This window comes from Melanotaenia boesemani, chromosome 24 (assembly GCF_017639745.1).
Source record: "Melanotaenia boesemani isolate fMelBoe1 chromosome 24, fMelBoe1.pri, whole genome shotgun sequence".
Classification (NCBI taxonomy): domain Eukaryota; kingdom Metazoa; phylum Chordata; class Actinopteri; order Atheriniformes; family Melanotaeniidae; genus Melanotaenia; species Melanotaenia boesemani.
This window is the reverse complement of record NC_055705.1, coordinates 22,990,338-23,017,515: the sequence shown is the minus strand read 5'-3', so window position 1 is coordinate 23,017,515 and position 27,178 is coordinate 22,990,338. Positions and strand designations below refer to the sequence as shown.

The 27,178-nt window shown below is 36.7% G+C and overlaps 1 protein-coding gene across 2 annotated transcripts; it reads right to left on the bottom strand.

The window, feature by feature from the left end:
* Positions 1-646: 646 nt before the first annotated feature.
* Positions 647-13,070, bottom strand: LOC121635223 (cysteine/serine-rich nuclear protein 3-like). 2 transcript variants are annotated; one of them, XM_041978308.1, is made up of 5 exons: positions 12,769-13,070; positions 10,170-10,334; positions 5,353-5,609; positions 4,964-5,275; positions 647-2,203 (listed from the first exon to the last, which is right to left on the bottom strand). In XM_041978308.1, exons 2-5 carry the CDS (start codon positions 10,315-10,317, stop codon positions 1,226-1,228), a joined length of 1,695 nt encoding a protein of 564 aa, XP_041834242.1. In that variant the 5' UTR covers positions 10,318-10,334; positions 12,769-13,070; the 3' UTR covers positions 647-1,225. The 2 variants fall into 2 exon arrangements, with proteins under 2 accessions (XP_041834242.1, XP_041834243.1); XM_041978309.1 differs by having other exon boundaries at positions 4,979-5,275.
* Positions 13,071-27,178: the final 14,108 nt, after the last annotated feature.

Here is a 27,178-nt window from a genome sequence, read left to right as displayed (position 1 = left end):
ATGTAGTTTTATTCAGAGACTATCTGGTAAATCCACAATGATCCATGATAACAGCATTATTTATCACATTTCACCATAAAAACATCATCATCACCACTATGTTGCTAAGAGACCTCTATTTAGACCTGGACATGATGATGAAGCCACTTCCTGTCAGACTTTCCACCAATCAGAGAGCTTAGATTGATGGTAACGTCCAATCAGGAGCAGCCAAAGATCAACCAGTGAGCAGAAAGTTCTATGTGTGTGTGAAAAGAAGAAAAATAATGCTCCTCTATGGCTGGAATAAAGCCAAGAAGACCTTTCTGATGCATGGTGGCGCCACAAAGCAGCTGAGCTGGAGTTGGTTTAGTGAGGATAGCAGGTAAATAGTAGCAGGAATAACTGGAAATGAGGAAAAAGTGGAAACATGGAAATAGTTTCTGTTGTGTGTTTGTTTCAATAACAATATTTTTTCTCCTGAAAGCCAAGACTTGAGAGAACGATGAGATGAGAAAAGGTTTGGTCACTGTTGATCTGTGTGTTATTTCTACAAAGTTCTGTTAGTAATAAATTCTGCTTTCTTCTTCTGGTCGGCCTTTATGCTGCTACATCTATTCATACATTCATTTTACATCATTTTAGCCTCATGATCTGACAGCTGAGACTGAAAACATGTCTGATGCTGACTAGGATTAAAGCTTCAGCTTCTACATGGGTTTTTACATATAAAAACATATAGGCAGATCATAAACTGGCTTGGAGTTTTAAAGGTTAATGTAAACAGGAGGCTAGCTAGGCAGCTAGTTGATTTTAAAGTAGCTACAGCATGAAAATGTGGATAAATAGAACCTGTTACCAGTCTAAATTTGTATAGGAAGATATAAGAATGAAGAGAAAGGGAGATATTTATTACATATGTAATAAAATGTATTGTCATTATGTAAAGCGGAAGGACACATCAGACTGAGTCATTTCTTTTCCACCTTCTGGCCACCCCATGTATAAAAGTCTAGCTCTGCCCCTGGAACAGGGGTTTCTTACTTTATCATAGTTTAATGGTGTTTTTTTTTTTTTCGTCTTTTGAAACAAACTGAGCTCAAAACTGATTCCATGTGCAACTCATTTGCTCTTTGGAAGTGCACTTATCAAGAATAGCGAAGTTTTAAAGATGAATTCTTGATGTAAGATTTCCAAATATGACTTCCATCATCAGAGGCTCTGATGATGCTGTTTGAGCATTGCGTCAGACATCTGCAGTCCTGGGCGATCCTGGAGGAGCTCTCTTTGTTTCCTCAGTCTGTGAGCTGGGGTGGAGGTCTGCTGATGGGGGCAGGTCGCCAGACCCACCAGCGGGGGCAGTGTTCATCTCATGTGGGTCTACATGTAAGCAAGTTTGAGGCATCATGGAGTCAGAGAAATGACAGGGGATGCTCTGCTGCTCTGTTTGGTTGTGGAAATCTGGATTCATCTCAGATTCCAGGGCAGACTCCACAGAGGGGAGGATGATGTTTTCAGTGAGGAAGGCTGGGGGGTTGTTTACGGATTGGTCCATTTGGTAGCGCTGCATGGAGGATGGGCTATGGAAGGAGTTACTGAGGTTCACCATTGTGCTGGTAGAGTAACTCAGCACAGAAGGAAGAGGAACAGAGTAAGGTGGTGGGTTTAGTCCATTTAATGAACAATCCCAGTCTTCCTCCTCTTCCTCCTCCTCCTCCTCCTCCTCCTCCTCATCGTCCTCGTCATCCTCGTCGTCATCATCTCCCTCCTCGGGGTCAAACGTTTCCAGGCTGTGTGTGCTGCAGTCTGACAGTCCGCTGCAAACACTACTCCCATCCTCATCATAAGCTTCATCCTCCTCTTCATCATCATCTTCCTCCTCCTCATCGTCCTCTTCCTCTTCCTCATCTTCCTCCAGATGTAAATCTGTGTTGCCCGTGTTCTGGAGATGCATGATGGGATTGTGTGGCAGGCTCATCAGAGGCAGGTTCGGCTGCTGCTGCTGGATCAAGGTGGAGTCACCATGGTAACCGTTGCCATTGGTTATGAGCGGCTGGTGCTGCTCTGGCTGCTGATACTGCTGCTCGCAGCTCTTCTCCAGCTCCAGCTTCATGATGGTGTGCAGAAAGTGGGTGCGGACCCGAATTGGGTTGAACTCCAGGCGTCCAGTGCCATTGCCACAGCCGTCCTTGGTGCAGCCGCAGGGGAAGGACATACGATCCACCTGGGGGAGAAAATCACACTTACACACAGCAGAAACAGCATGTAAAGAAAACCTAGCTACTCATCAAAGCTGGTCACGCATGCAGAAAAACTCCAGGATCTGGTGTTATTATTATTATTACACATAGAAATGCAGCAGAAGCAAAACGGATCATATTAATGAAGTATTATGTGCTTTTTGATGTTGGGGAAAAATAACACGCATGGGTCTAAATCTTCAAGATATTTCCAACAATGAATAAATCTGTGGTACAAATGATGTGAATTAGAAACATTAACCCGTCAACGGCTACATTTATTTACAATTACGTAAAAACAAAACAAATACAGCAAAAAGTAAAAAAACAAAAAATAAAACAAAAAGAAATAAAATCCAATACAATTAGTTTTACATAAATGAATAATAAAAAAAACAACATATACATAAATAATAGTAAATTTAAATAAGTAAAAAGAAATTACTTTTAAAATAAAAAATTAAAATTAAAATAAAATAAAATAAAATAAAACGAAATTCCAAAAGCAGTTTGTGGAAAATTTACAACATTACGTACAGGAGCTTAAGCTTACTAACTAAATAAAAACAACCCAGTCCACTTTTTTATTTTTTTTATTTTTATTTAGCTTGAATTGTAGTTTAATTTTAAAAGATATAAAATTTACAGTAATTACACTGTAAAAAAATGTTGCTCTTATTTGGGCAAAGACAAATATTTTCTAGATTTCTTTAAATCTTCATTGAATATTTAAATTCTTTATGTTGTTATTATTGTATTAATATAATTGTAATTAACCCTTTAATGCCATATGCATATTTGATATGTACAGTTTCTAAGAGCTTTTGCATCACTTTATGGTAAAAACTTTGCTCAAAACCCTGTTGAACAAAATGTAATACTTTTCTTCTGCCCCCTGGTGGATACAGTAATAATACAACAATACAATATTTGAAATAAATACTAAATATACAACAAACAATTTTGTTTATTATTTCTTTTATATTTTGTTAAAGGGCCAAATAAAGATTTCAGATAAAAAAAATCATTTTGTCCACCTTTTTTCTTGGGTCAGACTTTAAAAGGTTAAATGGTTAAGGTGTATTGTCCTGATTTGCTTTTTAATTTAATGCTTTAAGTCTGAGAATATATTTGTCTTTTAACTTCATGTTCTTGTAGCCAGTCAGCTCTATCAGGAGTGTATCGTTCACATACTTGGGTGTATAGTACCTTTGTTACTAGGGGGCGCCTTAGAGAACTCAGACCAGACAGAAGTGCTGAATGTAAACAAAACAATAAACATGGTGACTACAAAGCAGGTTTGTGTTTGGCTGATTTTGAGGACACAGCAGAAAAATACGACAGCAGTGGGATCATAGATGGGATGTAAGGCCCACAAACTAGCACACCACGTCTCGTCTTTGAAACTTTCTACTACTTTTACCCTTTTATTATGTCTATTCAAATAGATCCCTACGCTGCCCCCTACTGGTTACTTTAATATCACCGCTTGCAAATGCATAGCAATAATTTCTGAGGACGTGAACAAATGACACTTGAGGCAGCTCTGACAAACACACATACAGGTGATTAAAACCTAACTTATTCTTGGCTTTATGACTTTTCTAAATTTATCCTTCTGACATAAAATAAGTTTAACAACAGTTTTTCTTTTAAGAACAAGGAAAATAAACTGTCTGTATGTGTCTGTATAATATATAAATATGGTCTTCTTGTGTAGAGAGGAAATATCTCATGAACAGTCTGATAAAGAAATTACTTATAAACTACATATCTCAGAAATGTATCTTAGAGAGAAATAGCAGTAATGCGTATGTTATAACATTTCTCTTTATTTTTTATATATGAAAATATTATATATAAATTAAATTATCATTAAATAACTAATTATTCATGATTTATATATATAAAATTATATATATATAAATTTATTATATATATATTTAAAAACTAATTATATATGAATATGTATTATTTATATTTATTCCTTTATGTTAAATAAACAATTACTTCTCGAATTTATTTACAATTATATAAAAATAAAATAACTACAGTAGAAGATAAAAAGAAAAATACTGGAATGAAATAAACTACAAGTAAATATGAAATGAGTTAATAACAATGAATAAAATGAAAATAATACGTAAAATAATTGAATGAAAATAAGCAAATTGATTCTAGGGTTAAAAGTGAGCCGTAGAGGTCCAAAACGGAAAAGAAAAATAAATAATTCTAGATTACTTTTAATCTTACTCTCTGGGGACTATTATGATCTAAAACAAACTAACAAAAACAAAAAAACAACTTTACAATATTTCCTCTTTATATTATTTCTTGTTCATTTAAAAAGAAGTCCCAGTTCAAAATAGGAAAAAAGAGTGGAATATAAAAAATAAACAACTAAGTAGTAATTAATTTAGAAACAATAAATAATAAATTATATAAAAAACAAATAAAACAATAAAATGAATACATAAATTAAAATCTATTTAGTAATTTAAATATAATAATATAAATATAAAAGTAAAAATATAATAATTTTACTTCTTTAAAAAAAAAAAAAAAAGAAATAAGACTTTGTTCTGTGAGGGGTTAAATGATGTTTTCCCATTAAAGAGAATTGATCCAGTGTCAGTATAGCAGAAAAAAACGAAATATTAATTCTTTTCTTGTGTGTGATTACAGTGTAAATCTTTCTACTGCACAGACGTGAACAACACTGTAGTATTATAGTTGGGCCTCACCACGGTTCCATTTACCTGGCACTTAATGCCGGCCAGGCTACAAGCACAGGTCTCCGGGTCACAAATCCCCCGGCAGCGACACCCACACTCCTCTCTGGACATCCGCAGGGTGCGCAGCTCGTGCTTCTCCTCCACATCGATGCAACGGACCCCCGAAGCTCGCAGGAGGGCCCGGCGCCTCCTCGTGGTCAGAGGCTGGAGGAAGAAGTAATCATCCACCTCTGTGTTGTCCACATCTAGGTCGTCTTCTGAGATGTCATCCACCGTGAGAGTATCCGCCTCCACAGATGACACTGAGCCGTTCTTAGTCAGCTGGAAAAGTCGGAAAAAACAAGTCAGACCGCCACCAACATGTAACAAGTTTCCAGCAGCAGAATTATTCCACCGACTTTGAGTTTGATGGCGTTGAGTTTCTCCTCTTTGAGATGATCCTTCAGCATGTTCCGATGGCTTCGTTTTTGCTCCATGGCGAACTCGCTGAGCGTGAAACGCTTCACGCCGCTGTGGCGTGGCGACATCCCCAGGGTGCTGCCACCCTGCGTGGGCACGCTGGTGAAGCCCTGCCGCCTGCTGAAGTAGTAGACCGTCACACTTTCAAAGTGCACGCTGCGACCCCGAAGTCGCTTCGATTGACGCTGGAGAGACGCTGACATTCAGAGATCGGAGACAGCATAAGAAAATGTTTAGCTTTTAAAAACCAAAAGGTTTTACAGGTAAAACTTGGATAACACTTACAAAAAAATTTACATTTTTTGTTTTTATATTTCAGCTGTGAAACTCATGTGGACCACATGTAAATTGCATGTTTCACATGTTCTTCATATGTGGATCACATCAAAAAGGTTCCAAAACCACATGTTTGCACATGTGGAGCCCATGTGCTTCACATGTACATAAGCAGGTGGACATCATGTGCTTCACAAGTTAAAATATGAAAACAAAAGAAATCACCCAGGTTTTTGATGACTGGTTCGTTGTACTGAGCCAAATAATACAGATCTATAGAGTTATTGGTGGGGTGGTGGTAGTTGTACTATCTATCTATCTATCTATCTATCTATCTATCTATCTATCTATCTATCTATCTATCTAAACATAGATCTTATATTAAGTATATAAATCTGACTATCATCTGCATAACAGTGAAATGGAATACTGTGTTACTTGAGTATGGAACCTAGTGGGATCAGGTTTAGAGAAAAGAGTAGAGGGCCCAAAACTGAACCTTGTGGGACTCCAAATAAGAAAGGGGCAGAAGAGGACACATCATCACCAAGAATGACACAAACTGTGCTATCAGAACTGACTTGAACCATTGTAGAGCTGTGCCTCTGATGCCCACCCAATGCTTCAGACCATCTATTAGAATTTCATGATCTACAGTATCAAAAGCTGCAGATAAATCAAGAAGTAAGAGAACAACACGTTCCCCAGTCAGTAGCTAATCAGATAACCTGAGTGGTGTCATTCAGCCAGGATTTAGCTCTAGTCAGCCTGGTTTCAAATGGTCCAACAGACTCTCAAACACGTGGCAGGTGCTGTGAAACCAATAGCTTAGCTCTTCTGTGTCTTTAGACTCAGGAATGACGTAACTTCTGAACACAGCTGAAAAGCATGTGTGACACCTTTTGTGTTGTTATTAATGAAGAAGGTCCCACCTCCATAAATAGTGCACTTATAGCTAAAGTTGGCCAGCAGAGGGAGTTTGTCCCAAGGCGATTGCTGGGTGTGGTGGTCTGCTGGGATGCGCCATGCTCACACCAGCTCATGCTTTTTCTGTATTCTTTCCTGGAAAAATACTGGACTGATTGGAGGACTGTAACACAAAAAGCATGAGGTTTAACCATTTTACTGGCCAAAGCAACTTCAAATGTTCTTTAAAAAAACAGTAGGTGCAGGGATTTCTTTTAAAATCAATGGAAAAAGATGAATAAATGTGTTTGTGTTGCTTCCTGTTTTGTTTTATTTTGCCTTGTTTACTTCCTGCTCCCTTGTCACACCTGGTACTTCCTAATTGCCACACCTGCTACTTGTTTGTCATCAGTATGTAATCTGCCTGGTTTCCTTTGTTCTCCACCAGATCATTGTTCTTCATGTTGTTAGTCCTGGCTCTTCTCCCTCCCAGCCCACTGTGTTACTCCTAAGTTGAGTTTCTTGCTAGTTTCAGGTTTAGCATTGAGTGTATTGGTTGTGCGTTTTGTTGCTTTAAAATTCTGTATTTTGTTCAACCGTTTGCCTCCAACCTTGCAGTCCTGCATTTGAGCAAGATGGAGAAAATTTAGAGACGCTGCACCCAGGACACCCAGGTAGGTTATAAAAATGTTTATTTATTACTATATTTCAGCTCTTGTTTGTGCCAACTTGTACAGCATTAGCTGCTTTAGTAAGTCCAGGCATGTTTATTTGTGTAAATAAATAACTAAAATAAAGCCTTGCTTATTTCCATAAGTCTGGCTCACAAAGTCAAAGAGCTCCATCAATGTGGCTTCAATGCCATCAGCTGAGTTACCATGGTAACTAATGCTGGTAAACAGACCAGGATAACTGTTCAGCCAAGTTATCGTGTTAACTAGTGATGGTGATCCAGTCACACCAGGACGAGGATAGCCATTACCATGGTAACAAGGATGGTAACAAAGATTTTTATATTTATCAATACTGCTTATTGATCTCGTTCTTTATTGATTCCCTAATCAATTAATGACCCAGTTTTCTACTACAAAATAAGTGTAAAACACAGATTTACCATGTTAAAACAAACAACAACAACAACACCTGCCTAATGTCTAAAATGCATAAAATGTGGGTTTAGAATTGCTCTCACCTTCATACAATGTAAATAAAATGATTTCAGATCAATATCTTCAAACTGATTGGATGCTAGGACTACAGATCTGCTCTGAAAAAAATAATACATCACTTAACATAAAAACTCTGCAGATATTTACATAAATTCAACCAAGAAGTAACACAAACACTGACTGCTGCATTGTGATGCCCATTGATGCAAAACTGCCACTTTAACCGAAACTAACTGAATAAATGAGTGATGCATACGTCCAATGTCTGGTTTCAGACATCATTCTCCAAACTGTTTCCTCTGCATGTATATTAGAGCTGCCAGCCCACCTTTACACCTTCAGCACAGAAATTCTGATTCTATTTAATTCAAGTCAGTTGAACAATTTGCCAAACCAGCTTTGTTTATAAAGCACCTTAATGAACAAAAGTGCTCAACAGGAAAAGGCTAAGAAGCTAAATAAAACAAAAACAAAAAACAACAAAAAAAAAAACAATAAAAGCTAAACAAAACAAAACAAAACAAAAAACAATGAATGAACAACTCATTCTGGTTGAAACACGGATGCAAATAAAGCCTTTTTTTTTTTTTTTTTTTTTCTTTTTAAGGGATTTGATCACTTTGTTTTGATGGTTTAAACATTTGATCATTCTGCAACAAAACACCATCTGATGTAAAATGCTGGACTTTTAGTCCTCACCATCAGTGTCAGGACAGCCGTCATCTTCTCTCTTCACTGTCTTTCATATTTACACGACTGAGACGGCAACATAAATCTATGTCCTGCAGAAACACAAGAACATCTGCTTGTCTCGCAGTTACCTGCTCACACTTAAAACACTGTCAGGGGCTGGTTTTCTTGTCATCCATGTCATTTTTAAATGTCCATCCTCTATGTGCCAGCCATGGCCAACAGGTGATGGAGCACGTATTGTTTGTAAGGATGACTTCATTAATGCTGCTTGGTAGTTTGTCCTTTTGCAATGTTGGCGGAGGGCATCACTTGTAGGTGGAGTAGATAGTTCTGGCAAGGCGATGATGCCGTACAGAATGCTTTGTATCTTGCATCATTTACATTTTGAGCAGATGGCTTACATATTTACAAAATATTGCAAAAGTTGACTGATCCAAATTAAAGCTACTTCCTAGATTGTTGAAGGCCTTCAGGAATTCTTCTTCTACACAAGCAACAGGGAAGATCTTTATTTTGCACTTTCCACAAAAAGCACTAGTTGAGTTGCATCCAGAGAAGATTTGGATCCCAAAAGTGTTGAACACACTGTGGTACCAAAGCTGATGTCACCTTGTTTATATCAGTAATCCTTGTTCTGTTACCAGACCTGGTAAAGAGATTGAAGCTACATGGTAACACATCAGTATCAGGGCTCTAACAGTATTCTGCTGCTGTGCATGTAAAAACACCCTGATGTCACCTTCCTCATGATGACAAAACAGGTCTTCAACAGCAAAAAGAGATCAGATGGACATTTAAAAATTACATGGATGACAAGAAAATCAGCCCCTGATGATGTTTTTAATTTCATTGGTGTTTCAACCAACATGAGTTGCTTTTTTTTTAACTTTGTTTTTTTTTTTATTGTTTAGCTTTTATTGTTTTTTCTTTTTACTTTTTTTTTTCTTTTAGCTTCTTAGCTGTTTTCTTTTGAGCACTTTTGTTCCGTAAGGTGCTTTATAAACAAAGTTGACAAACTGTTAAACTGACTTGAATTAAATAAGTGTTGTTAATAAACTTAAACAACTACATGAGCATACAGTTTTTTATTATTTACATATTCATTACAATCCTTTTTCCAGACTACTAAAAACAGCCATTTAACAAATGCAGATCAGAGATTCTTTTCTCTAAAGAAAAGCACAGGAAACTTAGCAAGAACAGAATGTAATCAAATGTAGTTTGGAAAGCGAAAGTGTCTTAATCTATTCAACTTGTCGTTCTTCATGAACATGTCTATGTATATAATCCAGCTCCTGTCTGTCCAATTTCCATGATTTTTGGGACATTTTCTTCTCTCTGCTCAGTGAATCCAAGGAGGCAGCCATCTTTCTTTTCAGTTTACCAGAAGCTGGCCTCTGACTGGTGTAGAGCGATCATGTGACGGCCGTACCACCACTTTCAAAGTAAAATGTTGTTGCACTGATCAGTAGCTAGTGCCGATTTACGGCGGTGATCATGGGACTGAAGGCGAACCGGTCTTTTTTTTTCTAAAAAGAACTGTGTGGTCCCCAGACTGGAGTGAGATCAAACGATAACAGGGTTGACCTTAAGGCCTACATCAAAATAAAGAGTTAAAGGACACGATCTGATTCTGTATCCTTGCTTCACATCGGAGCCTCAAAGGATGAAACTGGCAACTAAATTTAATTCTACAAATTCTTTACACTTACCGTTTAGAATCCCGGAGGGGATGGAGTGGTTGAGACTGTCGCTGCTATTGCCGCTGTCGCTGCAGGAAACCTCGTCATAATCGGAGCCCTGCGAGGACAAATAAGGGGAGGGTCCCTCCTCAAGCTTTCTCTTCAGGATCCCACTCATCCTCCCACTGGTCAAACCTGCACAGAGAGACATTTAAAGCTCATGTACAACCACAAATGAAGTTCTTTCTCAGTCTAATTTTAATGGTGGACATGTAGCTCAGGCTTTTACGGTTTCTGTTATTATTTTTCATGTTTATTTATACATTTCTTTTTTCTTATCCAGTCCAGCATCATGGCAGCAGAATGATGGTCTGGGTCTGGGTGCAGTGTTGTGCAGAACAAATGCACTTTTCCAAGTAGAGCTCTATGGATTTAGGGCTCTACTTGATCCTTAAATTCTTTATTTTTAAACTTGTGAATAGCTGAATTTACATGTTAATGCTGAACCTGACAGGGAGGACAGAAGAAAAGAGAGAGAGGAGAAGAAAAAAGCTGTAAATCAAGCTGGTTGTACATTATTAGACACTTTACATGCGTAACTTGGTCCATTTTCTGGGGTCATGCGAATCTTTGCTTGATGCAGCAAATGGAGCAATACCACTGGAAACCACAGGGGCAGTGTTGAGCAGTATAGCTGACTTGTGACCAGTGAAAGGAACAAATTAGAGAAGAGGTAGAACTGTAGACATGGTGGGAGCTTTTTAAGAAAGGCTCTGAGTCTGTCGGGTATGTTGCTCGGTGCATTACCGCCACCAACCGGTGTCTGAAGCTGACGTCAGAACTCTGAAGTGAACTCGTAACACTGCCCCTAGTGGATGAATTGACCTCATAATATGGTAATGTAAAAGATGTGTGACAGTATGAAGGGTGGCGACATATGACGGTGTTTGAAACGGATGTCCCTGTTCACGTACGTTAGGGAGCATAAATGGACCTTTTATGTGCCTCTTCTGGAACTTGCATGGAAAAAAAACGCTGCAGTACGTGAAAGTTGTTTCATATGGTTTCTGAAATGGTTCAGACATCAGCTTTCATGGAAAATTGGCGATGTTGAGGCTCTTTATGATTAGCATGATATTTACAATGGTGCTTTTAATGTTTTAATGCCTACTCTATCATATTTAAACATATACAGTTTGAGTCCTTTTGCATCATTTTATGGTAAAAACTTTAGTCAAAACCCAGTTGTGTACAATCTGATTGCCTTCTGCCCCCTGGTGGATACCTTTTGCATTACAATATGTTGACATCACACGATAATAAAATGTAAATATATGCACATTATTTTTTTTTTTTAAATTGTTTTTACTTACTTGTTAAAGGGCCCAATAATGACCTCAGATGCAAAAAATGGGAATTTTCTGGCCATTATATCTTGGGGTCAGGCTTTAAAGGGTTAAGACTTGACAATTGGATGATCTTTTAAAACTGTTTATACTACCTGTTTCTAAGCTGCTCTATAAATAAAACATTTTTTTAATTAATTGTGGAGTTCAGTACCATGACTGAGTAATAGTGACTTTGCTAATTTATCATTGATACTTAAATCACTTAAAATATAGTTAATATTTGTGTTCAGTAATGAAGTAATTATGTGTAGATTATTTTTTTTTAAACATTTTATGCTAAAATCTTTATTTTCTTTTTATCGAATAACTTTTTTTATTTGTTGTGGACATGTTAAAATTCTTTATTTGATGATGTGATGTGCAAATCCATCATACATGCTATAATTAATTCTAAAAGATATTTTTCTTTTAAATGAATGTGGCCTCGTATTGGATTTCTGATGTTGAAAGTGGGGCTCCAGCGTTGCCACGGTGACCATGACAGGTTTTGTGATGCTTTAAAAATAATGAATCATGTTGAACCTGGAAAAAATAAAAAATTTTTTTGCACCTTTTAAAATAGTTTCTGTGGAAGATTTAAGGAACGTTTCATCTCTAAGGTGACTTGAGCACACGGTGAGTTCTCATTATTTAGAAGGTCCTCCTGGTATTGGGAGGTGTGTCTCTGAACTTTGTGTATAATTAAACTGGAAAAGAGACGAGTGGACTGTTGGTAATGTTGAAGGATTACATCATATGCAGCAGGGCTGAGTCCTGGGCCACGGTTTCCCTCTCTGACAGGCTTTGTCTTTCTGTTCTCTTCTATAAAACGTCTTGTGCTCCTCGTTTCTGACCTTCTTCTCGGTACATCTTCCTTCATTTCTCATGAAATGTCTCCATCTCCATCATCCCAAGCATTTCCACTCATCTAGCTCACTGGCTTCTAGAAAAACAAAACATTAAACCACTAAAATCTGTGGTAGAACACAGCAGCATACATTACATCTGTCTGACCATCCAGGAGGATGATTCCCTGTGCCCATGCCTCTTACTGGTGCCATATAAGGCAACAATCTGCATGCAGAAACCTGCTCATGTCTGCTGACTTGCCTGCATGCATGTCCATATCTCAAACACTTGCATGAGGATTCTCAGCAGCATCATGTGACGTAATTAAACCTCTCGGTGCCCCGTGCTGCTGAACGCATTAAGGACTCTGAGTCAGTCTGATCATTACTGACCTGTTTCCTTGGCTCGCCTTCAGACTCTCCTCTGCATCCCTGTTTAGCAGCAGCAGCCGAACATCTCCATGTGTCGTGATGATGCAGCGAGTGCTGCCATGATGCCTCCTCTCTGTTTCCAGCTCTACAGTGCAGTACAGAGCACTTATGCCTTCTCCCTCTGCACCCTCATACTGTCAGCTCTCTCACCATCTGATTCGCTCCCGCTCTGCAACCCCCTTCCTCTCTCTCTCTCTCTCTCTCTCCCGGCACAAAGACTTGTTAGCTCAGTGCTGCTGCCGGCTGGAAGCGCTGGAGCTTGACTGAGGTGAAGCAAGAACTACAAGATCATAGTCTCTGTGTGTGCAGTAGGGGTGGTACTGAGGGGGGGAGGGGATTCTGCTGGGATGGAAATAGACAAAAGAACGTTGAAGTTTCCCAACCTTTTAAGTTGTTTCTTTCCATCTAGAACCTGAAAAGATACTTGAACTGAGGAGTCTAAGGTGTAAATGTGTGGCACTTTTTGGAATTTCCTGGCTTTTGTTTCTTATAAGCTGAACTGAATCTTAGATAACAGAAGCAAGTAGAGAGAAACAGAATCACATAATCGCACATGCACACCAGCAATCTGATTTCTGGAGTCATCAGATAATTCAAGTGATAACAGAATAGGATAGACTGGCTTTTATTTACATTTCTTAAGTACCTGTACATGAGAAACGAAACTGTTTCCCTGAAACAAAGGTGCAGAGCAAATAATAGAATAAAATAGTGACTAATAAAATATCCAGAACACAAAATAAACATCAGACAGTATAAATAGCTTATAGGGATGCCCTGCTGGGGTGGAGATGTGTGTGTGTGTGGGTGGTAGTGGTGTACGGGGGACACATCTCACTGCTTGGGGAATGAAACTGTTCAGCATCCTGCTGGTCCTGCAGCTGATGCTCCTGAGCCGTTTCCCTCAGAAACGGTGGGATGGTTGGTAGGGATCCTTTATGACGCCTGCTGCTGCTCCAGCGCTCCTTAAAGAGATCCAGTAGCATAGGAAGCGGGGCACCAGATAGTGTTTAACCCCCCCCCCTATTTTTTTCTTTTGAAACATGACCATACCTTTGCCCATCATGTAGACCACGACCAGGGATGGGCAAAGTTCTCGAGGAGCTGCAGTCCTGCAGGTTTTGGATGTTTCCTGCTGCAGCCCCTGAGTAAGGTAAATGGATCAACATGCTGGGGCATGATAACACCGATAACAAGTTGTTAGGGAGATCCATTCTTTTTGAATCAGGTGTGTTGGATCAGGACATCTAAAATCTGCAGGATTGTGGCCTTAGGGGTGGACACGCCTGACGTAGACAGCAAATTAGGGCCCACAAGGGCTGCAGTCCTGCAGGTTTTCCATGTGTCCCTGATCCAACACACTTGACTCAAAATAATGAGTCATTGTGCAGAACTTCATTGGCTGTTGGATCTAATTAGTTTGAGTCAGGTGCGTTGGAGTAGAGAAACATTGAAAATCCTACATATTAACTGTGTTTCCTTGACAGAAAACAGATGGAAAGGCTACAGGACCTCTGTCTGGACTTGGGAGGCTTCCTTTTGGAAAATATATAATAAATACTTTTCTTGGAAAGCAGGACAAACACTTCGCTAGCTTTGACTTCCAGCTGCTGTTTGACGCAAAAATAAAAAAGTGGAAATAAAGACACTAGACCACATATTTGGAATTAAAATCGCTTTCTGCTACAGACATTACACACTAACAAACTTCGTCTTTAGGGTTACGTTGCTGGTAACCCAACCAGTCGTACATAATTATAAATGATATGATTTCATTTCAGTGTTAGATGAACGTTAACTTGATTTAACCAAACTACTGAACATTTAGCTTTACTGTAGCATAAAAAGCTGCAAGTTGTCCTGCAGGTGGTGAAACATTCAGTGTATTTCTGCTTTCTCTGCAGCTTATTCATATCGTGCTTTACAGGCCGGTGAGCCGTCATCCACAATGACACTAGCAATGTTTCCATGGAGCACTTTGGATCCGATTAAACGTCCAATCGGAATAAAAATGCATCATGTAAACATGTCAGCTTATCTGATCGGCCTCGATCTGAAGGAATTCTCAGACCAATGGAGAGGGGTAGTTTAGACTTTTTCAGAATCGGATCAGTTTTGGGGAAGACTTGTAAACAGAACGGGACTCACCCTTGAGGGACGCCACAATTAATATTCAGGTATTTAGAACCGTTGTCACCGAGCCACTTGGATAATTTTTTACCCACTTTAGTCCAATACTCCTGATGCCCTGATACCATTCCAGATTTGTAAGTAGCTTATCATGATTTATGTTTTTTCAGATTATCAAATATTCCAAGAGTATATTGTTCATTACTTGTGTCAGAAAGGCAGAATAGTGGCAGCAGGTGGCAGATGCTGTCATCGCAGTGTCGGAAGGCAAGACACGCCAGAGGTATCGGAACGTGTGCCTGGATATCTTAGTCGGTAGGGCATCTGTCTGCCATGCAGGAAATCGAAGTTCGAATCCCCCAGGGGTGAACAGTAACATCTTCCACTTGGGGCCTTAGGCAAGATGCTACAGCCCACAGTAAGTTGTTTTGGAGTAAAGTGTCTGCTAAATGAAAGTAATGATGCCGGTAATGTAGTCTTTTGTTTTAATGTGTAAAATAAATATGTACAGATACATCTGAGATTGGTACCAGTTTATTTAGTGTTAAATAATATTTATAGTTCCTGGGTGTTCCAGCTAGGTCGGCAGTGCTGCAGCTGTGATTGGAAAGGGTAAGGCTACAGACTACATGCAGCACGGCAGCAGCTGTGTCCTCAGAGTAAGTCCTGCAGGTGTAGAGGGACACGGTCACCGTTATTAACCAGGTGGCCAAGGAGCTGCAGGAGATAAAGACCGTTTGGACAGAAATTGGGACAACAATAAAGAAGCATTGCATAAGAATAAATAAATAAGAAGAAATCCACCTCGTGTGTTTCATAAGCATTGCATCACTACTAGATGCTCCAGTCTGTCCCACTTTGCTGGATCTCAGAATAAATGACCAAAGCTTACTTTTCGCATTTTCTTTTACTGACTGGTACATGTTGGCAGCAGACTCTCCACCTCATTTCCTTGATTTTATTCTGTACTGTTGGTGTCGCAGTTTCCAGTTTTCCCAAATTCTGTGCATATGTCAGGGTCAGAGTTTCTGTGGAGGTAGGAACATTTTCCCACCAAGTTTGGTTCTCACAACTCCCCAAAATTGACTATTTGGCGTATGCCAGTTTTTGTTCCTATGCCAGCTTTAGAAATGAGGCCCCATGACAGGCAGAGGTCCACAACACAGCCATAGGGCTGCACTGCAGGACCCCCAGCCACCCAGATGAGGTTGATCGCCACGGCAATGACCCTGCAGACCGAGCAGGCATGGTCCCCGGTGTGAAGGATCCCCATGAGGGAAAACACTGGAGTTAAAGATGTTAAACAATAAGACCAAATAAGAGCAACTGGTATAAAATACAAATAAAGGAGATTTTAAAAACAGTGTACTTAGGTACAAAACAATAAAACAGAGCCACATAAATAGGTGTTATTTAAAATAAAGTGTATAATTAAGTTAGAAAAATCTGTAAAAGATTAAAATCAAGTTGCAGATATAAAATCCCATTTATCAATAAGGCAAAAGTAAAAAAAAAAGAGTAATTATACAAACTAATAATGGAAGAGCTTAAATGTATGTAGGAGAACTGGATTTTATTTCAAATGCTGTTCATACATCATTCATATAAAAATATATATAATGACATGTTTTTAACATGAACACAACCATCTGTTTGCAGAAGAAGTGACTGATCCACCCAGCGCCTACCTACAAGTCCCTAAACATAGTTGCTATAGCAATGCTAGACCCTGGATGTTCTGTCCTCTCATTATTGTAGTGCAGACTTGAGTGTGTATGTACCATGCACACAGTGTGTTGAAGTCTTTCAGCTTCAACTGTCAGCTTTTCCTTCCTGATTGCAGCACAGACCAAGTGGAAACTGTTGTGGATTCACATAAAAAAAACTAGTTTCCTGCCTTAGTTTGCTGACCTAGTCTATGGAAACATTGATAATGGAAGGTAAGATCTGGTAGCTTATATTTTGGAATAAAATGTCCTTGATCACAAGCCCCAAGAAATGTGGTACATTCTAAATCTGTTTTACTGTAATAGTCGAATACTAAACATGATTTTCCAGCTATTCCCAGACTTTATCTTTTTAGGATTTGTGCTCTTTGTTGCCCCGTTTTCTCCTGGTAAGGATGGAGAAGCAATGTGGGAGAGATGGAGCAATCCTTTCAATCAGCTTCCATGGCAACAAGCCACAGTGGGGAGGGAGGGAGGGTGCATAGGGGGTGGTGGAGGAGGCAGCTGGAGGGTTTGTGGGAGGTGGGGGCTGGGATGTGGCTCAGGCATGAACAGAGCTGGAAGAGATGTAATTTTTCACAGCAACTGCGCTTAGAAATCTGAACAATGGGTGAAACAGAGGAAAATTAGACCTTTTAAAATATGTCTGAAGTAAACTGAAAATATTTTGTTCTGTTTATTATGATGCATCAAATGTCTTTATTGTAAGTAAGTACACAATAAAGTTTTAAATAGAAATTAAAGTATTAAATCTGTTAAGATTCCCTTAAAATGATCTGTGGTAAGTCATGTTTTTCAGTTTTTAGTGAGCTTTCAGAGCATCTGCTGTGATGTTTCAAAGCTTATGAACACGCATTAGCAGCCATATTTACTGCATATTTATTTGTCTAATATTATTATAAATCTGCATCAATTAACTGCGAAATTAACAATAAATGAGCAATAAATCCAGGCTTTCTGGTGGCGTTTACAGAGACTGGAGTCTGGCTCACATTAGCTAACCACAGTTAAACTACCACTAGCTTGTTAATCACACTTTTAGATGACTAAAACTGGACACATGAAATATCACAGTTGACTTAATTTGTTGCAGAATATTCAGCTAATGCCTCATAATGCCGAGAAATATAATAATTTCTGCCACTTTGCTTCCAAAACACCGAGAATGAGCGGCGGTCAGTGGGGGAAGTATTGGTGTTTCGGCAACTCCATGAACCACCTTCCTATAGGAGTGTCGCCACTCAAATTGGAGCAGTCCGGTTAACGCCTTTCTATTGTTGTGTCCCAGTGACTCAAAGCCATTGCTTCAAACCTGGGGTCCCTGAGCCCCCAAGGGGTCCCTAAAGACCACAGGGGGTTTGAAAGGCTTTAATTGCACAAAACCTTTGTGATTGTTAAAGTTAAGGCAAGCACCCACGAAGCCCAGCCTGACACCATCCCTCCCGATTTGTTGGTGTTCCCATCAGGATTTTCCTGGGTCGAGTAGAAACATTTAGTTTCTCCAAAGTCGCGACTGTGGTAACAACACTGATATTAAACCAAGCAGCACGTAAACCATGAGCTTGACGTCCTCCATTGTTGTTTCATGTGTGTGTCACAAATAAATGACTTCACGATGTGCACTAGCCGCCCTGCTAACGTGACCCCGTCCACACTGAACGTGGCCTCAACTGCCCTCTGTTGTAATGGGAACAATTGAAACTGGGGGGGTGGGGTGTTGGCTGAATTAAGACAGGGGTAAGTGGGTAATAGTGGGTCAGGTCCAATAGTTACCTTCGGTTTTTATCAAAGAACAGGGATCAGCCAGAATGCGTATGTGTAGAGAAGCAAGCTAATGAAAGCATAAAGCTTAACGTGGTTTCAGCACAGGGTAGGGCAGGGGGTCCACAGCTTTTAGGTAGTTGCGTGGAGGAGGTCTTTAAGAAAAACAGGTTGAGAACCACTGGCTTCAAGCAGTGTTTCTCAGTCCTGGTCCTCTGGGACCCCTGCCCTGCATGTTTAGATGTTTCCAACTCCAGCACACCTGATTCAAATGAACTGAAATAAATAAAATAAATAATAAAAAATAATAATAAAAATAAATACATTTCAGTCAGGTTAAAATATAGAAGCATCTAAAACATGCAGGGCAGGGGTGCTTTGGGACCAGGATTGAGAAACACTGGTACAGACTTCATATAGGATGTAGACCCCATCTTGGAACAGCTCAGTCATGGTCGGACCACTCCTGGATCCTCTTCAGTTCTCCTACCAATCCAGACTTGGAGTTGAGGACATGTAGGTCGATGTAGACTTGGTAGAGGACTATAAATATCTTGATGTGCACGTTGATAAAGAACTGGACACCAAGAACACCAGTGCCATCTACAGAAAAAGGTTAAAGCCAGCTCTGTTTCCTGACGCATCTGAGGTCTTCCATCTGTCTGTGGTGGCGGCGGGTTTCCTCTGTGCTGTTGCATGCTGGGACAGCAGAATGAAGGGTCAACAAACTGGTCCACAAAGCCAGCGATGTTGTGGGGATGAAACTGGACTTTGTCTCGGTGGTGTCAGAGTGGAGGATGGTGTCCATTTATATCAAATGTTCGTGCTAAAGCAGAACTATTCTAGAGTGGAGCTTGTATTTATTACGTCTTGTTCGCTCTTTATGTTACAACTTCTGTGATCTCAGTGGAAGGCTGGTACAAAGAATTTCCCTCTAGTGGATAAATAAGGTATTTCTGATTCTGATTGTTGGGTTGTTCCCTACAAACTGTGAAAGCTGCAGCAATTTGGACACCACAATAATAATCAACTAAAGGCCCATTTAAAACCTCCCATTTTTAAGTTAAATAATTCAACAGCTTTACAAATTCTTTAATTTAACAACTCATACCTGCAATTTTTTCAGCAAAAACTGCCATTTTTATATTCATAATATGGCATTCATGTGAATCATATTGATTTCAAGAGTTTTTTATGCTTTCTTTGCAATGATGCAGCTTGTGAGTAAAACATGTCATAAAATCTCTCCGTCAGGGACGGGACTTTCAGAAAAAACCAAGGATGCTACTTTGGAAATGAAAAACGGGTATGAGCCAAATGGATATCCTTGAACGGTTTCTTTTCATATTCTCAAGATAATTAATGCCGACCATGACAGAAAAGACCCAGAACATCACTTTGAGCTCTGCAAACATATCTCGGTAGACAAAATATCTTGCAATTACAAATATCTTGACAGATAAGTTTTCTCAATGAAAAAGCAGATTTGGGAACTGATTCTACTTTTGATCATTAATTACTGCTATAAAAATAACTGCTGAATAATATAAATGAAAATGATATTGAAAAATATAGGAATTAAAATGAAAAGGCAGGATGGGAGGGTCTGACTTGTGACTAACCCGGACTGACCTGGTCTGACTGGTCTGACCTGGTCTGTCTGGTCTGACCCGGCCTTGTCCACTGGGGTCCGCCCATAGCGCTGGGTCAGATTGTAGCAACTTAATGATGTAATAACAGTCAATAATGTAATAAGTTTATTATATTATTGCCCTGTAAAGATGAAGGAGTTACCAGAACATTTAAGGCAACGATCTGCGATCTGATTAGGTATTGTGTACGTATTACTTTTATTCGGTATTACATTGTTTACATATTACTTTTATTATGTATTACATTGTTTACATATTACTTTTATTAGGTATTGTTTACGTATTACTTTTATTAGGTATTACATTGTTTGCATATTACTTTTATTATGTATTACATTGTTTACATATTTTATTAGGTATTGTTTACGTATTACTTTTATTATGTATTACATTGTTTACATATTACTTTTATTATTTATTACATTGTTTACATATTACTTTTATTAGGTATTGTTTACGTATTACTTTTATTAGGTATTACATTGTTTGCATATTACTTTTATTAGGTATTACATTGTTTACATGTTACTTTTATTATGTATTACATTGTTTACATATTACTTTTATTATGTATTACATTGTTTATATATTACTTTTATTAGGTATTACATTGTTTACATGTTACTTTTATTATGTATTACATTGTTTACATATGACTTTTATTATGTATTACATTGTTTACATGTTACTTTTATCAGGTATTACATTGTTTACATATTACTTTTATTATGTATTACATTGTTTACATGTTACTTTTATTAGGTATTACATTGTTTACATGTTACTTTTATTAGGTATTACATTGTTTACATATTACTTTTATTATGTATTACATTGTTTACATGTTACTTTTATTAGGTATTACATTGTTTACATATTACTTTTATTATGTATTACATTGTTTACATGTTACTTTTATTAGGTATTACATTGTTTACATGTTACTTTTATTAGGTATTACATTGTTTACGTATTACTTTTATTATGTATTACATTGTTTACGTATTACTTTTATTAGGTATTACATTGTTTACATATTACTTTTATTAGGTATTACATTGTTTACATATTACTTTCATTATATATTACATTGTTTACATGTTACTTTATTAGGTATTACATTGTTTACATATTACTTTTATTATGTATTACATTGTTTACATGTTACTTTTATGAGGTATTACATTGTTTACATATTACTTTTATTATGTATTACATTGTTTACATATTACTTTTATTATGTATTACATTGTTTACATGTTAGGACAGAGCGAATGAACTGAACATGTTCTTCAATAGGTTTAGCTCACCTCCTGCTTCAACCCCAACTAGCCACACACCCTCCATGAGCCCACAGCTTTCCTGTCACACCTCCACTCTGTCACCCTGCAGCTCAGTCAAGGACCTGGACACAACCTCATCTCCCTCCACATCAGGACTTCCTGAAACCTCCTCTGCCTCCACCTCCACTCTGTCTGTCTCCTGTAACCAAGTCATGCAACAACTGGTGAAACTGAACCAGAACAAGGCTGCAGGTCCAGATGGTGTCAGTCCCAGAGTTCTCAAGACCTGCTCAAAACAGCTATGTCCGATTCTCCAGCACCTGTTCAACACCAGCCTGAGCCAGAGAAGAATCCCGGTGCTGTGGAAAACATCCTGTCTTGTTCCAGTGCCTAAAAAACAACAACCAGCTGAACCAAAAGACTACAGACCAGTCGCCCTGACATCTCACGTCATGAAAGTCCTGGAGAGACTCTTACTGGCTCACCTCAGCAAGCAGGTGAACACCTTTCAGGACCCATTACAGTTTGCATACCGTAATGGGCTTGGGGTTGAAGATGCCATCATATACCTGCTTCAGAGAGCCCACTCTCATCTGGACCAGTCAGGCAGCACTTTGAGGGTCATGTTCTTTGATTTCTCAAGTGCTTTTAATACGATTCAGCCTGCTCTGCTGTGTGAGAAGCTGCAGAAATTCCAGGTGGATCCCTCCACAACCACCTGGATTTACGACTACCTCACAAACAGACCACAGTTTGTGAGACTGAAAGGTTGTGTGTCTGAGATGGTGGTCAGCTGCACTGGAACACCACAAGGGACTGTACTTTCACCATTTCTATTCACGCTGTACACCTCAGACTTCCAGTACAACTCTGAGTTCTGTCATCTGCAGAAATACTCTGATGACTCAGCAGTTGTTGGGTGTATCAGTGATGGACAAGAAGCAGAGTACAGAGAACTGGTCGGTCAGTTTGTGAAATGGTGCGGTGACAATCATCTCATCTTGAATACCAAGAAAACAAAGGAGATGATTGTTGACTTCAGGAGGAACAAGAACACACATAGAAGTGTTTCCATCATGGGAGAGGAGGTGGAGGTGGTGGAGGAATACAAGTACCTTGGAGTTCAGCTGGACAACAGACTTGAGTGGAAAAGCAACACTGAGTACATTTACAAGAAAGGTCAGAGCAGACTCTACTTCTTAAGGAAGCTGAGATCTTTTAACGTCTGCACCAAAATGTTGCAAATGTTCTACAGGTCTGTTGTTGAAAGTGCAATCAGCTTTGCAGCAATCTGCTGGGGCAGCGGCATCAGAACCAGAGACTTGAAAAGAATTAACAAACTGATCAAGAAAGCTGGTTCTGTGCTTGGAGTAACTCTGGAGCCGCTGGAGTTGATCATCAAAAAAAGAATTCTGTACAAGCTGACAAAGATAATGGAAGATCCTTCACACCCTCTACACAACGCCGTGACGAAACAACAGAGTGTGTTCAGTGGGAGGCTTGTTCAAGTCCGATGCAAGACAGAGAGATACAGAAGATCCTTCCTTCCAGCAGCTATCAGGCTGAAGAACAAAGCCCTTAATTAATTAATGTGATTGTTTTACTAAAAAATTACTACTACTACAATATTGAATTTCCCTTTGGGATTAATAAAGTATTTTTCATTTCATTCATTTCATTTCATTTCATGTTCCTTTTATTATGTATTACATTGTTTACATATTACTTTTATTATGTATTACATTGTTTACATGTTACTTTTATTATGTATTACATTGTTTACATGTTCCTTTTATTATGTATTACATTGTTTACATGTTACTTTTATGCGGTATTACATTGTTTACATATTACTTTTATTATGTATTACATTGTTTACATATTACTTTTATTATGTATTACATTGTTTACATGTTCCTTTTATTATGTATTACATTGTTTACATGTTACTTTTATGCGGTATTACATTGTTTACATATTACTTTTATTAGGTATTGTTTACGTATTACTTTTATTAGGTATTACGTTGTTTACATATTACTTTTATTATGTATTACATTGTTTACATATTACTTTTATTATGTATTACATTGTTTACATGTTCCTTTTATTATGTATTACATTGTTTACATGTTACTTTTATGCGGTATTACATTGTTTACATATTACTTTTATTAGGTATTGTGTACGTATTACTTTTATTATGTATTACATTGTTTACATATTACTTTTATTATGTATTACATTGTTTACATGTTCCTTTTATTATGTATTACATTGTTTACATGTTACTTTTATTATGTATTACATTGTTTACATGTTCCTTTTATTATGTATTACATTGTTTACATGTTACTTTTATGCGGTATTACATTGTTTACATATTACTTTTATTATGTATTACATTGTTTACATATTACTTTTATTATGTATTACATTGTTTACATGTTCCTTTTATTATGTATTACATTGTTTACATGTTACTTTTATGCGGTATTACATTGTTTACATATTACTTTTATTAGGTATTGTTTACGTATTACTTTTATTAGGTATTACGTTGTTTACATATTACTTTTATTATGTATTACATTGTTTACATATTACTTTTATTATGTATTACATTGTTTACATGTTCCTTTTATTATGTATTACATTGTTTACATGTTACTTTTATGCGGTATTACATTGTTTACATATTACTTTTATTAGGTATTGTGTACGTATTACTTTTATTAGGTATTACATTGTTTACATATTACTTTTATTATGTATTACATTGTTTACATATTACTTTTATTAGGTATTGTTTACATATTACTTTTATTAGGTATTACATTGTTTGCATATTACTTTTATTATGTATTACATTGTTTACATATTACTTTTATTAGGTATTGTTTACGTATTACTTTTATTAGGTATTACATTGTTTACATATTACTTTTATTATGTATTACATTGTTTACATATTACTTTTATTATGTATTACATTGTTTACATATTACTTTTATTATGTATTACATTGTTTACATGTTACTTTTATGCGGTATTACATTGTTTACATATTACTTTTATTATGTATTACATTGTTTACATATTACTTTTATTATGTATTACATTGTTTACATGTTCCTTTTATTATGTATTACATTGTTTACATGTTACTTTTATGCGGTATTACATTGTTTACATATTACTTTTATTAGGTATTGTTTACGTATTACTTTTATTAGGTATTACGTTGTTTACATATTACTTTTATTATGTATTACATTGTTTACATATTACTTTTATTATGTATTACATTGTTTACATGTTCCTTTTATTATGTATTACATTGTTTACATGTTACTTTTATGCGGTATTACATTGTTTACATATTACTTTTATTAGGTATTGTGTACGTATTACTTTTATTAGGTATTACATTGTTTACATATTACTTTTATTATGTATTACATTGTTTACATATTACTTTTATTAGGTATTGTTTACATATTACTTTTATTAGGTATTACATTGTTTGCATATTACTTTTATTATGTATTACATTGTTTACATATTACTTTTATTAGGTATTGTTTACGTATTACTTTTATTAGGTATTACATTGTTTACATATTACTTTTATTATGTATTACATTGTTTACATGTTCCTTTTATTATGTATTACATTGTTTACATGTTACTTTTATGCGGTATTACATTGTTTACATATTACTTTTATTAGGTATTGTGTACGTATTACTTTTATTAGGTATTACATTGTTTACATATTACTTTTATTATGTATTACATTGTTTACATATTACTTTTATGAGGTATTGTTTACGTATTACTTTTATTAGGTATTACATTGTTTGCATATTACTTTTATTATGTATTACATTGTTTACATATTACTTTTATGAGGTATTGTTTACGTATTACTTTTATTAGGTATTACATTGTTTACATATTACTTTTATTATGTATTACATTGTTTACATATTACTTTTATTATGTATTACATTGTTTACATGTTCCTTTTATTAGGTATTACATTGTTTACATGTTACTTTTATGCGGTATTACATTGTTGACATATTACTTTTATTAGGTATTGTGTACGTATTACTTTTATTAGGTATTACATTGTTTACATATTACTTTTATTATGTATTACATTGTTTACATATTACTTTTATTAGGTATTGTTTACGTATTACTTTTATTAGGTATTACATTGTTTGCATATTACTTTTATTATGTATTACATTGTTTACATATTACTTTTATTAGGTATTGTTTACGTATTACTTTTATTAGGTATTACATTGTTTACATATTACTTTTATTATTTATTACATTGTTTACATATTACTTTTATTATTTATTACATTGTTTACATATTACTTTTATTAGGTATTGTTTACGTATTACTTTTATTAGGTATTACATTGTTTGCATATTACTTTTATTAGGTATTACATTGTTTACATATTACTTTTATTAGGTATGACATTTTGGCTGTAGTTTTTTACATTTTCTAGAACGTTTATTTTATATTATATAATAACAATCTTATGACATTACTGGCTTTTATTACGTCATTGGATGCTACACAGCTGATTTTTGCAGTGTGTGAATTGGTGCTGATTTTTGTTTTCAAAGCTAAAATTGGGTGTGAAAGGTACAAAATGATCACAAACAGAGTGTCAGTGATGTGATTTAACTTCATATGTGTGTAAAAACCCAATATTAGGACTTAGTGACTAAATAAGAAGTAGAAGACTTGATGAATAATCTTCCACATTCTTTACTGTCATAATAACTTTAAAAGGACCCTGTCCAGGTGTACCTGCCTCTCTTCTGTTAGTAGCTGAGATAGGCTCCAGCTACCCTGAACTGGAATAAGTGGTATAGAAAATGGAGGGATGGACCCTTTTTGGCTTCTCTCCTCTTTTATTAATCTTTTGTTTATTCCTAAATTATACTAATGACATGTTTCAGTACTCGATGAAGAGCTGAAGTAGAAAGTAGTTGAATTTGTTGATTCTTGGGGAGTCCCAAGTTACTCATCACTCTGAGGGATGTTGAGGTGTCATGAGTGGATTTAACCCACTGGACCATCCTGTGTGTATGCACCATCTCTTTTAGTTTTGTCTGCAACTTGCCTTGTGTGACCACATGTTTGGTAGGTTGCAGCCAGGATGTTTGGATAGAAGCGTGTGTCATGTACTTTCAGATAGCGACCACTAGATGGCGGACTTGTTGTTGCTAACATGTCAGCCTTGCAGACAAAGATGCAAAGAACCATAAACCATCCTTTATATAGAACATAATCTTGAATTTCCCTCGGGATCAATAAAGTATCTATCTATCTATCTATCTATCTATCTATCTATCTATCTATCTATCTATCTATCTATCTATCTATCTATCTATCTATCTATCTATCTATCTATCTATCTATCTATCTATCTATCTATCTATCTATCTATCTATCTATCTATCTATCTATCTATCTATCTATCTATCTATCTATCTATCTATCTATCTATCTATCTATCTATCTATCTATCTATCTATCTATCTATCTATCTATCTATCTATCTATCTATCTATCTATCTATCTATCTATCTATCTATCTATCTATCTATCTATCTATCTATCTATCTATCTATCTATCTATCTATCTATCTATCTATCTATCTATCTATCTATCTATCTATCTATCTATCTATCTATCTATCTATCTATCTATCTATCTATCTATCTATCTATCTATCTATCTATCTATCTATCTATGTTTTTCAGTTCTGCAAAAGTGAC